This window comes from Anas acuta, chromosome 1, assembly GCF_963932015.1.
Source record: "Anas acuta chromosome 1, bAnaAcu1.1, whole genome shotgun sequence".
In the NCBI taxonomy this organism is placed as follows: Eukaryota; Metazoa; Chordata; class Aves; order Anseriformes; family Anatidae; genus Anas; species Anas acuta.
In genome coordinates, this window is record NC_088979.1 from 42,623,166 (window position 1) to 42,637,412 (window position 14,247).

A 14,247-nucleotide genomic window follows, 5' to 3' on the forward strand; every position below is an offset into this window, starting at 1 on the left:
GGTGCTATAAACCTCCAAGTACTCCAGATAAAGGTCACTAACTTTGATTTGTAATTTTCCCTAGAAAGGGGAAAAACTGAAAAATGGAAAAAAAAAAAAGAAAGAAAAAAAAAACACACACACAAAACCAACCAAACAGTTCTTGTGATTTATAAGCCTTACTCCAAACAACTCTGCAATGGATCTTTTTCACCTGCCTGCCTTGTTCCCAGTCCTTCCCAGCATGCTATCACCAGGTCTGCATGCTAACTACTGTGTTACACAAGGGACTGAGAGGCTGGAGCTGCAGGGACATATGAGGAAGGAGACAAATGAGAAAAATCCTATAACATCCCAGTGGTAATAGCCTCTCTGTATGTGCTTTTCTACTCTAGGTTGCATTTCTGTCTGTACTCCCAGGACACTTTGTAAACCCTTGCAAAGGAGAACACAGTCAACTTGGAAAATACCAGACAGACTTGTTAATTCAAGACAAAACACTGCATTTGGCTTATGAAGCAAGGATTTGGTAGCAGGGAGGCTGCAGGGGTAGCCTCTGTGAGCAGAGCCCAGCAGCTGCCCCATGTCAGATCAGAGCCAGCTCCAGCCAGCTCCAGAAGGGACCTGCTGCTGGCCAGAGCTGAGCCAGTGAGCAATGCTGGTTAGGCCTCTGGGAGAGCAGATTTAAGAAAGAGGAAATAAAAACCTGCTGTGCAACAGCAGCTGGGAGAGAGGAGTGAGAACCAGCCCTGCAGACCCCAAGGTCAGTGCAGAAGGAGGGCAGGAGGTGCTCCAGGCAGGCAGCAGCAGTTCCTCTGCAGGCCATGGAGAGGCCCCTGGTGGAGCAGGCTGTCCCCCTGCAGCCCATGGGTCCCACATGGAGCAGATCTCCACGCTGCAGCCCATGGAGAAGCCCCCGGTGGAGCAGGTGGATGTGGCCTGGAGGAGGCTGCGGCCCATGGAGAGCCCTCACAGGAGCAGGCCCAGGGCCAGAGCTGCAGCCTGTGGAGAGGAGCCCACACAGGAGCAGGGGGTCTGGGGGGAGCTGCCGCCCATGGGGGACCCGTGCTGGAGCAGTTTGCTCCTGGGGGATGGACCCTGTGGTATGGAACCGTGTGGGAGCAGTTCCTGAAGAGCTGCTGCCCGTGGGCAGCCCCTGCAGGCTCAGTTTGGGAAGGACGACATCCCGTGGGAGGGACCCCACGTGGAGCAGGGGCAGAGAATGACCGTGAAGGAGCAGCAGAGATGAAGCGTTAGGGACTGACCACAGCCCTCATTCCCTGTTCCCCTGTGCCCCTTATTGGGGGAGGAGGTAGAAGCGGGTGGATGGGGGAATGCGTTTATGCTTTTAGTTTCTCACTGTGCTGTTCCACTAGTGATGGGCAATAAATCTCATTAATCTCCCTATGCTGAGTCTGTTTTGCCTGTGATGGTAATTGTTGAGTGATCTCCCTGTCCTTATCTCAACCCTTGAGCCCTTTCCATCATATTTTCTTCCCTTTTTTCTTTGAGGATGGGGAGTGAGGGAGCAGTTGTGGTGGAGTTCAGCTGCCCAGCTGGGTAAAACCACCACAAAGGGTTTTAAATTCAGGTCAAATTTAAATTGGTCAGAATCTTAAGAAGAGGGCATGACATATTATTCAATTAGCTGTTCTTTTATATTTCTCCAAGGTCTGAACTCATGAAAACTGAGTAACCTGTTTTCTCTCTTTCCCTCTGGAGAGCAGGCCTAGCTTCTAACCAGCCTGGTTAGCTTCTAAACACATACAGAGTTTGCACTGCAAATTAATGTATTTTGAAAAGCTTCAAAACCCTCTGCAATTTGACCATCAAGTGAAATTTGGGATTTAAGAACATTATGTTAAAATTTAAGAATTATAACGATGAAGGAAGTAAAACGTACATATTTAGTAATATAGCAAATCCTAGAGGTACAAATGTGAATGGAAATTGCAGTGTATTGGCTACTGTGTAGAAGGGATTGTTTTCAGTTCCAGTTGTCGCTATCCAGCTTGATTGCAATTTTTTGTTGTTGCAACTCCTGTAGACATGTACTTACTTGTAAATCACTGTCCTCCTTTTAGCACCATCTGTGGTATTTTTAAATTTTTACATGTGATTAGAAAATTGAATCAGAGTTAATGCACCTAGACTATCTGCACTAAAAAGCACTTAATAAAAATCCAAAACGTGTTTATAAGTTCCAATTATTCCCACTGAAATTAAAAGCAAGGAAAGTAATTCCGTTACTCTGGGGGTTTTTCCTCTACTATTGTTTTCACAAATGCATTAATTGAATGCCACTCTTGAAAACATAATCAACATTAAGCCTTGACTCTAGATGGCAGCAGCCTCCTTTAGTTCTTAAGTTTTCTCTTTCCTTAGTCCACTGGTCTTTGTTCCTTAACCCTCCAAATAATTCTATACTCCCTTCTCTTCCCCCAAAATAAAGACTTCAGTGCTCCAAGCAGTTTGGGGAAGATCACTGCGAGGCATTTTTACTAAAGGAATCAGGCCATTCCTGCAGTTAAGCTACGTGGTTCTTCAAAGCATATAGAATAATTGAGGCCTGAAGTGGGGGGAAAAAAAAGAAAGGAAGATTTTCCCCCTCCTCCTTCCCGTATCAGGCACCTGGAGAAGTGTTAGAAAAAAAAAATGCTTCTTTTCGTCTAATGACAGCCCCTCAAATAGAAAGGGAGGGGGCAAAGGACATAGAAAAGAAAGAGACACAGAAGAAACAGAACAAAAAGGTGCCATTTCATAATGACTTTGAACCAGGAAAAAAGTCTACCTAAAGAATATATCTTTAAAGTACCGAACAATTTTACAAATCTCTCTCTTCATACACAGTATACTGACACAATGCTGGTAGAGTTTATTAATGAGCCAATGCCATGTTACATATTGCAAAAACTAACACATAAGGAAAGCTAGCACTCAAACTAAAACCCTTCATCTGATCTCCTAACCCTTTTCCTTTCCCCTAATATTTGCTTTTAATTTTGCAACTCAGACATCATTCTTAGTAAGTCTATTTTTCTATGCTGTATGTCTTCCCCTGTAACGTGTATTTGGTAGGGTCATACCTCCTCCAGCTCTAGCTTTTCTCACACGTTCCTAGACACGATCACATCTCTGGCATTCATGTGAATCAAATGGAAATACGAAAATATCTTAAACAGATTTGTAGAAGTCCATGCTTGCATAGCTCCTTAACATCTATAATCTGTCACAATTAGAGCCTGATTCTGTGAACCCTCGAGCACCCAAGGAATTTCATTTGGGTGAACAACTCCAGTTCAGCTGGATCAGTCCTCTCTGTGCAGTTTCCCATAAACGTGCTTTCAAAAGCAAGCTATTGCACTTTAAGTTTACAGTTAATGTTAGCATTTTGAGGATTTCCACATATTGTCATGATCTTTTTTTCTACTGCTAAGGACATGTAGGAACATCAGAGCCCACTCAAGAACTGCCTTTCAGAGTAGATCCTGTTGAGCGGTACTTCAGGTGGTGGTTTAAAAATTAATAAAATAAAATAAAATGGCTGGTGAAGCTGAAGTTAAGAAGCTTGGACCTTGCTGTGAGGCATACACATGGTCTTCTGGAATCATGAAGGCTATAAAAATACAGCAAACTAGTATCTTCATCTTCCTCTGGCTGCAGTCAGCAAAGATTTTTTTCTATAAGAAGCAGTATTTTCTTAAACAAGAATTTAACAGACAGACACAGAGAATGTCTGAGGCATATAAACACATAAGACAATAAATATCAAGTTTAACTTCTGAATTCATGTCTGACTTGCTTTACAGCAAGATCAGATAATATTAAGATGTCTGAATAAAGAGGAGGGCTGTTGCTAAACTCTGTTTTGACCACCATTACTAACTACGTGGTCATTACATGACATTTTTCACAGCGTGGTTTTACAATACAGCTGAAGTAAGTTAATATTCTAATAAAGGCAGCACTTTTGCTTCTTCTCCCTCCATCTGAAGCCATACGTGCCTGATCCACCAGCACTCCTGTAGCTGTATGGAGCAGCAGGTTTGGGAGCTAGTGTGTGCTACTGCCATCCCTCTGGCGTGTTCCATCAACAGCCTGTTGAACAGCAGTGCCCACATGGAAGAGGTGACCAAAACCCACAGCTAGTAATGGGGACCAGACCCCATCAAATAGATTTGCCCACTCGGCTATGTAATTAAGTTACACCTGCTAGTTTTGTAAAAGTAACTAATATCACCCAGTTGTGTCACGGCTAAAGGACTCAAGCATCAAAACCAGAAATAAAATTTCAGAGCTCACGTGGGTAGGAGTCTTACCTCCCTTTTCACACCACAACTGAAGCATCTCAGATGTAGCACAACACTGACAGTACCCCAATGCTTTTTAAAGAGGAAGCCCTGAGCACCCAATACTGATGTACATAGTTGTGCGTTTTGTGGTGGGCTTTAGAATAAAGAACAGCAACCAATGGATCTGAAAGTTAAGCCTCACGGTTGTATCCAGGGGGCTGAACCTGCATCCACATGGGACCCCACAGAAGTCAAAGTCAATCCCTGAAGGTGCAAAGGGTAGCTCGCATGAGTGCCCTTGCACCACTGGGATCAAAATCTTTACTTTTGGGTCTAACACAATTACAAGTCAGAAATGACACGTGAAGTATGGCCACTTTAAAAACTCTATTTCAGAACCCAATACAATTTATTACAACATCACAAGTCACCAGTGGTCTCACCCTTAGGACTAGAGTAATGAACAATTCATTTTTGTGCTACCAGAGGGAGCAAAAAGAGCAAACGAAGCAGTAAACCTTCTTCCTCTCATTCTTCTCAATTATTATCAGGTTTATCTATAATTCATAGGTTTTACTATGAGAATCAACAAAATATCTGAACTGATTTCAGATTTATGAATTTATTCTCTCAATACCCAAGTGAGGCTGATGGACAATGTTATTACAAAGGATTGACATACAAAATAATTACCTGCACATTTTTGTAAAAAAATATTATTTTTTACATGAGGTGTGATCTACAGTGGAAAATAAGGGTGACTGGGGTATCCTTAAACATCATTATATAAGAAATCTAGGATAACAGGGACATGACATATGGCAGATAAGGAATCTCGAGCCATGGTCCTTGGCTTCAGATAATTCATCCTTTAAATCCCACTTTCCTGGCTTTCATTTGGTGTTTGTTTTACGGCATTTAGAATTAGAACTCACATACTAATTTTCAGAGAGAGAGGCTTTTTTTCTCCAGGATGGTAATTTTTACCTTACATTTCCTCTACATTTGTAATGTCTTCATCAAAACTCATTCTCTTCCACTCTGTTCTAACCTACTTAAGTGGTTTGCTTAGCCTTCTTTGATGGCCAAGGGACAGAGAGAGAAACACGGAGAAACTGGCATTCCTTGGGATAATTTACCTCATGCATTTCAGACAACTGGTTCTTAAAATGGGATGAGGATGTCCACCTCATTCCATTAAATGCAGAATGAACTCTACATACCTACTTAACCAGTGAAAGTAGTCACACTGAGAATTTATCCACAGTAAAATCTTTAGCTGTTAACACTGAAGGCAAAAGCTGACACTGAGAAATCAAGGCAACTATTTCCATGCAGCTGATAAACAAGGTAGTGGTTTGGGAAATTTACTTAAGAGAGGAGAAAAAGGAAAGAAAACACGACTTGTTTGTTTTACAAGTTGTTTGATTGCCCAACAAATCATTTAGTCATTTGTCTACTTGTATTTGCCATACACATACGTTTATGAAAATGCAGTCTGAGCGAGGGACCACGGAGGGTGTCTGGAGGCAACACAGGGCATGCTGATACACCCTTGACTTTAATGTATCAGACTTGTAATGAGGGACTAATTTGGTTCTAAGCAGTAGCTTGGCAGAAACAAAATACTTATAGACTATTAATAGAGAAACTTTTCACAGAAGCTGTGACCTTTATGACTTAGCATGGTTTACAGCCCTCCCTCTGTTAAATTAAGCAAATCCTTGCTGCAAAGCAACATGTTAGTGTCTTTTCCTCCCAATTACGAGGGACAGACTGCTATGCAGAACAATACTTTATTACATATACTGATGCAAATCCCTTCTGCAGTACAGAGGTGTACTAATGAAACATGTGAGGGGAAAACACAGCGTTTATACTACACTGAAAAATAATGTCCTCTCATGTCCTACAAAAATCTGTCCTTGGTATCAGCAACCACTCTAGCTGAAGGCCTATGTAAAATTTGCAGACAGTGATCTCTCTGCTGTAATAATGAACTAATAAACTAATAGGAGAAAACATTATCAGTAGCAATGTTGTTGGGGAATTCAGGGGTAAAATATGAGTGTACTGAAGAAGCGGCTACTTCTCTCTCTTCAAAGTCAAACATATGTAGTAGATTCCTAATTACACTGAGTATAATTAAACATTTAAAAACACTATTGCAAGTGCCTGACAGAAAACAGTTATGAACCACATCAAAGAAAAAAGTGCATTTACTATGTCAGCCCTTATTTGCCAAGCCATGTGTCAGCAAAAATACTGTCTGTTAAGGTCACTGAGAGTAGAAGAGACAGAGAAGTAACTATGTCAGGATCACTTTTAATGCACGTGGATAAGGTCTACAATTCAGGAACGGAAATTAAAACCTGCAAAATATGTATTTGCATTTTTAGACGAAATAAAGCAACTTCTTTAATTATTAAAAATACTTATTTGTCTGGCTCCATATGCTCACTGCCGTAACTCACTGCGACACAGAACATTAGTGAAAGGGCATGTAGTCTAAAAGCGCAGGTGCACGGGATTAAACAAAAGAAGACATAAAACAATATACAAAGACAACAAATTAGTTCCAGAAATACAGGCTAGAGAGAGAAATTTAGATATAATTAGAACAATTGGTACAGTGACCCTAGTTCTTCCTGGCACTGCAAAAATGATTCTACAGGGATACACCACTATCTCAAGCAGCAGAACAGCAACACATTTCATTTTGTCATACTTAAAAAATAGAGGACTGGACAAGCAACGACTCACTAGAAGCAAATGGTGAGAGCAGCTAAGTGACTGGCATTGCAGCAGTTTCACGCCTGGCAGCTATTTGTGCATGAGAAATGATTTGTACTGATGTTCTGCACGTGAAGAGCGATAGAGTAGTTTGGTACGAGTAGTGGGAAGCATGTTTCTTTAATTTATCCTATTCTTAGTAGCAGGTTGAAACGATGTCAGATCTAGGAATAGTTTGGTCTCATGGAGGAGTGCAGAGTGAAAACTCCCCCTGTGAAAATTATTTCAGCCACATCTTTGACAGCTGGCCCACAACTGCGTTACCCTGGGAATGCCAAATCTGTGAGATAACTGAGGGGAGATAGCAGAGCTCTGGACAGCCAAGAATGTAATAATAGGAAGTGACTATTCACTATTTCTTCTAAGAACTGAAGACTTAAACTAAACAGAGAGAATAACTTTTTTCCTCACATAACACATACTTGGAACTCATTGCCACTGCGTGCTACAGAGGCCAAAAGAATAAGTGTTCATAAAACATATGTTCATAGAAAAAAGTTCATAAAGGGTGGCATCATCTATGCATATTAAACATTAAGGTCAAGAAACAGCCTCAGAGTCTAAAAGTGCATAAACTAATGATATTTTTTTAAAGCTGTGAAGTAGAAGATGTATGAGGGCAGAGGGGAAATAGGTATTCCAGAGGAAGAATCACTCTATACCAACCTTGTGATGCCCTTTCAGTAAAGAATAAGCAAGTTACTGGGTCTGCTTGGACTGACTCAGTAGGAAGGATTTTAGACTTCGACCATTTGTTTCTACACACAAAGTAGTGAAACACACACCTTTGAAATCATATGCCAGCTTTAGTGAAGGACCTCCACACCAAAGGAGAAGGCACGCTGGTTCTTAAAACAGCAGGAGTAGGATGACCTCCAAATATTACACTGCTTGTGGTATTTACAAGTATACGGCCTGCTCAATGAAGGACAGCTTAAAAATGATAAATCCAAGAAATCACACTCGTCAGGAAGGGAGAAGTTCAGCTTGCAACATACCTTGGCTATCCACCTGTCCAACAACTCTTTGCTGTGCATTGCCCACTCTTTTGTTCAGGCCTAATCCAAATGACAAGCTGAGGAGCACAGTAACATTTCCTATTCAAGAATATTTCATAGTCTCATAAGGACATGCCATCTTTTCTAGAATCATCCAGCCCAGGAGGCAGGTGTAGGGAGCATGAAGAAATAGCTAAGGGCATGGAAGGGAGATGTGTGAGCTTCCTGGTTTCAGCATGAGACGTTGGAAGAGAAGTGAGGAGCCACTGTAAAGGGTTTAGGTCTGTGGAAGGAACAACAGCCAAAATCAACAGGACGTGCAGGCTGCAAAGGTGACTGAAGCATACTGGAAGCAGCAATGGATAGACTGAAAAATTGAGAAGTGGCAGATATTTCAATAGCTGGCTCAACCAAATGCTCCTTGACCTTGGTGTTAAGAGCATTTTCCCTAAAAACATCCCTCCTCAAAGACAGTAGAGTATCTTAGTAACTTTTGCTCATCAGATCTGGTGGTACAAGTACCAATACTATGGAAATTATTTTAATTTTCTGCTCTGCAATCACTGTATGGCGTAATGCTTGCACCAAGATTATGCACAACAGTATTTAATGTTCTCTTACCACGACACAGTGATGGAGAGGGTGGCTAGGAAAGAGGATCCTTAAAAAAAAAAAAAAGATATAAAAAAAAACACTGACAACAACAAAAAACCTTCCGCAAAATTGCCATACTAGTCATTTTCATGAAATGAAAAGTAATTTACACAGCAGTTTTACAGAAAAAGGAATTATGCAGTTAATTGGCATTGCTGGATAATTACACTGTACATGAGGCCTTGCTTTTAAGAGAAAATACAAGCTAATAAAGAGAGCCAGTTGATCAGTAATGGCAGGGCTTTTGGGAGATACCAGAGACACAAAGCTAAATAATTTAAAGCAAAGGAGTATAATGACTGTGAAACTAAATTATTTTAAGTTTACATTAATTCTCCACCCAATTACATGTCTAATGTTAAATGCAAAAGCTAGAGAATTCCCCTCTGCTGCCTCGTCTGCAAGCACACGCAGCGAAAACAAGGAAGCCAAGGGAACGTGATCCGAACATGACCGGACTCTGAATGCCTGCCTTGAACTGCCGTGTGCATCCTTAATATCCAGAGGTCTGCTGGAGAACTAAGCCAGTTTACACATCCCTCTGTTTACTTCTGGTTCAAGTAAGGTCTCTGCCCAATACGGCCACTGCAGTCAATCGATTCTCTCTGCAATGCTTTTTGTACCTTTCAAGCACCAGCAGTAGATGGCTCAGCCTGGCTGTCTATTGCCACAGTTACCGGGGAGAAACCACAGAGAAGTTAAATAACATGGAATTAACAATGAAAACGATGACTGGTGTAATGAGGCCGTAGCGTTACCTTTGCGTTAGAAGCAATTTAGCCCTGATTGCTATTGACCTTTGGTGATGCTGTATCCAAGTGAAATGTGCTATCCTAGAAAAGTGCAGGTATACTGGAAGGCAGACTGTGTTTCTGAGGGTATTCGTAAATAAACCATATCACCTCTCTTCCTACATTAGACCTTTATCTTACCTCTGAGTTATCAGCATGCAGCAGTCACCCTTACTTTGTGTAAAAAACAATGCAGAAAAAAAAACTTGACACTGTATACCTAGCAAATTATTATTATTATTACTTCTATGGCACCCAAAAGAGTACTCAGTACTTCATGAAGTAGTTAAAAAGACAAACTATGTGCCACACAGAGCTAGCGCTCAGTGAAACAGTAGAGCCGCATGGGGTGGAAAAACAGGAGGAGGTGGTGTAACAAGAGGAAGTATACAGGTTACAGGAATATCATCAAACAGTTACTGATATGGGGAACGTGAGTTTCAATGCACTTTACCAATTCTTACTCCTTGTGCTCAGAGAAATCCCTGGGATGGGATGTTTGTTATCATGCTTTCTCACTCCACATTTATTTCCAAGAGCACCGTTTGCTTGCATGGTAATCTGTATCTTATTTTGCTTAGGTTTTGCAGCCCAAAAGTGGATGTATTTGAAAATCGTGTCATTTCCAAAATAAACATGACCATTAAGGATTTACAGTTTAGCAAATAGCAGCCCCAGATTTTGAAGCTTTCACTGGTTTCACAGGATGGCGTCACAAAATCTGTGACTTTGGGCCAAGACGCACCACAGCAAACACCCAGAAGCAGCTCATGTCCCTGCACACGATGTAATGCACTGACAAATCACGCTGTGGGACTCTGTATGCTCTCAGCCTAAGTTAGAAGAACTGCAACAGATGCGTTTCTCTCATTTGCTCTTCATTTAATTTTTAGGACTCACTGTTTGGGGAACTGTATAGGCCGCTTGGTGTAGATGATGTATTCCTACTGAAACACTACGATGTTGTATAAATCCATTGCTCTCACACCTCTGTGTGCTGACAGCACTTCCCTGTCCTCTGTGGGAAGGACTGCAGCATCCTTTGCTTGCTGGGTGCGCTGGGGACAGCCCAGGGAGGAGGCAAAACAGAGGAAGGTGCATTAAAGAGAACGACCAGGAAAAACTAGAGTGCTCATTACCAAATACATCTCCCAGTACAAAAACAATTGCCATACAACTCCCTGCTCTTTGGGCAACCGCATACCGCCCAGAACAAAGCACACTGCTGGCGCCTCCGGACTATTAATAATAGTAAGGTATGTGCTTCAGCAGGAGGGAGGACTGCAAGGGGTGGTGCTCCACGGGGCTGGCATAAGGAATGGATCTGCTCCAGGCTGCCTGCCAAATCCATCGGAAAACTTGACTTTTCCAGGGGCCGCCAAAGGATGCTTTTCTCCAGCCTGCAGTACTCCTGTGAGGACTTCTGCCTGCAGAAGGGAAGTGTTTCTGCTTGCTCTCCAGCCTCTCCAGCCATTACCACTGCATCCTGATGAAATGGGGTCACCAGGCTGGTCACCCTGCCTGCCCTCGCTGTAACGGCTTCTGCTTCATGCCTAGGGGTGTATGCAGAGGTCAGCAGCCAGTGAGTAAATGCCTGATAAAGAAATTATTCCAACTAGCCCCTTAACTCAAGGGGATGCAAGAGGGATGGCAGAGCCAGCTGCAGGCACTATTTGGGTTTGCCCACAACCCACTGCTAATGCAGGGAATAGGATATTTCACCAGATACAGAGGAGAGAGCAGAGTAATTGTTCATTTTGAAGGAAACAGCTCAGTCCCTGCTATTGGTCTCATACTCCAGAGGTTTTGGAAAGGCATGAAAGCAGTAAACCAGCACTGAGAAAAGAAGGGGCAAAAAGGGCTAACAAATAACAATGATAATATCTATCAGTGCACATTTTAGCATAGGGAGACACGTCCAAGGGAAATAAACTAAATAATCATGAAGGACCTTCTGCAGTTACAGTCTTGAACCACCTTTAGGTTTCCACAGACATAAACTACCTCTGGGATGCCGTGTGTCCCTGCTAGGGCTCTTTTCCCACTTCGGATGCCTGACAAACTGCAGAACAACGTATCCTCACAGAGAAACGAAATCCCAGATTCCTGCCTTACTTAAAAGGATTGCAGACGACTAGCTGCTAGAAGCATTACTAAATATGTTGATGGTTCATTCCTGAGTTTACTCTTGTTACTGCTTGTGCTTCTGGTTTCTGTACCACAAGAACGGCCAGGCAGGCACTGCGCACACTTGCTGTTGTGCAGATCTGCTGCAACACCTCATTTTCACCGGCAGAGCTGATCGAGGCTTCCCAGTTCGTTTCGCCCAGCAGCCTGGCCCTGCTGCTGAGCTGTGCTGTGGTGCGTTGAGGGAGAGCCCAGCTCCCTGCGAATGTGCCTACAGACCTTGTCTCTACACAACCTTCAGCTTTTAAACCATTAACGCTGGCTCCACAGGTGGGAGAGGCAATTTAGCTTCCTTGTGTACCCAGCAGAAGGAATTTGAGATACCATCTATTTTGCAGAGGATTAAGGCTACCAAGCGTCTATCTTAAGACATCAGCCCGCCTCACAAATACAAACAAGCAGTTAGAGTTTCCAGGGACACATTATCTCACGCTCTGGGATATGCCGAGGGGTTAACCTAAGCCTCGGAGATAGTGTTTTGAAAATGGTTTAGTGAAGGCACTGTCACCTCCTAGATATAACTTTGTTTGTATTAAATGAAGTAATAATAGTAAACAAAAACGACAACATCTTTAGGAGTTTCCTCAAAATAAATAAATAAATAAAGTCTTGAGGATTCCTGGGAGCTTTTCTTGTGCACTAAAAATGCCCACTGTGCAGTCATGCTGTCCCAGCAGAGATGCCCAGAGATCGCAGAGCCTGCACTGCCTCTGTGCTGGCTGCCCCCAGCTCTCTGACTGGAGATGTCCCTTCCCTGCCCAAATAAACTCCACATGACTTCGCAGGAAGTCTTTTGGAAAGACTTTTTCTTTTGGAAAAAAAGCGTATCTGAATTAGCACCTCACTCCAGCCTGGCTCCTATACTAATAAGAAAGTCCATGAGCATTGCCCCGAGATGTCCCTGTGGAGGGCCAACCACGGCTCCTCTTTTCCGACCAAGCGCACCCCTGCACTTGCACAGCGCCGTTCTCGCAGCACTCTTTATTAACGTTTTCCCCAGGACGGCTGCCACAGCTGAGCCGTTCCGCACAGATTTTCTGCTCGGTATGGGGGGGTTGCGAGGGAGGGGGTGTTAATTATACAGCAAGATGGAGCGGGGCCAGGCAGCCCCTCTGGCGAGCGGTCTCCTCCGCGCACAGCCTCCTTCCTGCTGTGCTGCAGCCACAAGGATCACCTGTTGGTCTTGGCGCCCGCCCAGCCTGGGGCCTAGCGGAAATGACAGAATCAGCGAGAAACGAGAGCCAGCTTGTGTTGCAGCTACCCAAATGAGGGAAATACAAAAACAGATGATGGCAACGTGACCCGGCTGCTGCGGGCAGGAGCCAAGAGGGGGTGGGGTAGAAGGGAACGGAGGAAGGAGGAATATACTGGGGGGGGGGGGGGAGAACAACGACAACAAAAAAAGCAGACAGCTAAAAAATAAGCTTTTTTTTTTTTTTCCTTCTTCCCCTGCTGGGTCTATCTGCTTTCTCTTTCCACATTCAGCACAGCAAAAACATGATGAGCTTTCTCCCTCCATACAAGCACCTGCCGATGCGAAGAACTACCTACCTTGCTCCTGCTCCTGTTGGGGAGGTCGCGTCTTTCCATCTCCTAAAGGAGAGATTTCAAAGGGATATTCAGATACAGGCAGCAGAAACAATCTGCCTTTTTCAGACAGGCTTCTCTCTGTCCTGCGTGGCGACATGCAAACAGTTCAAGGACCTCTCACAGGTTTGTGTCCGGAATCCCCTCTGCCATAAAAACTGTGCTCAGCAAAAACCTGTATTTGGATGAGCTGCAGCATCATGCAGCAGAAGGATTAAGCAAAACTTGCCTCTTGTTTTGTTCTTCTGAACAGAAAATATAGCTAAGAAACCACAGAGAAGCTATTACTAACAACTTCAAGTAGAGGACTGTTGTCCTTTAAATGATAAAAATATGAGCTCTGATTACGCATTACATCTCCAGACATAACTAGCTTCATACAAGTTCTTGGCATACATGTTTACTCAAAGCAGAAACTATCCTCACATCTGAAATTTCCAGGGCAATTTCTCCAGACCCTTGCATTCAGACCTATTTCAACATAATAAAAGCATACTCCCTCCAAAACCTTAACAGGCTTTAAATGCGCTTTGAAGAGATTTTTAATTTTTATTTTTTTTTACACAATAATTCTTAGAAACAGTAACAATAAAAGCAGGAAAAACTTAATTTGTTAAAGGAAGTTTTTCCTCTCTGAGAGCAATAGAATGGATCCCCAGAGCTTGCTGCTTCCTGAGGAAAGCCTTCATAAATAATGAATAATGCACATTGCAATTCCTCCGTAATCCTTCAAACACATCCAGCATCGAACAGTTTCTGTGGCTTTGGCCCTTAAGCTGTAGCAGTTTTTGCCTTGCCCTCCCCAGTTTCACCAGCTTACTCAATTTCTCTTCTTTCCAGCAACTAGGTAGGCAAGCAGAAGCAGGATTCGAGTAGTGGGAGCAAGCTGGGGCTAATTTGCACATTATGAATTATTCAGGCGCTCCTGATTCCTGCACCTGCACACAGGCAGGAAGCTTGCGAGGA

At 43.1% G+C, this 14,247-nt stretch overlaps 1 protein-coding gene across 7 annotated transcripts in view; it reads right to left on the reverse strand.

Moving 5' to 3' along the window:
• The window catches only part of KLF12 (KLF transcription factor 12), a 250,481-nt gene that overhangs the window by 43,321 nt on the left and 192,913 nt on the right, over positions 1–14,247 (reverse strand). For 5 of the 7 annotated variants that reach the window (XM_068676129.1, XM_068676166.1, XM_068676122.1 and 2 more), the window contains one exon: positions 13,246–13,287. The exons of the other annotated variants lie outside the window; for them this stretch is intronic. In XM_068676129.1, the coding sequence (XP_068532230.1) occupies positions 13,246–13,287 (42 nt within the window). The remainder of the gene's footprint in view (positions 1–13,245; positions 13,288–14,247) is intronic. 7 annotated transcript variants of the gene reach the window in all.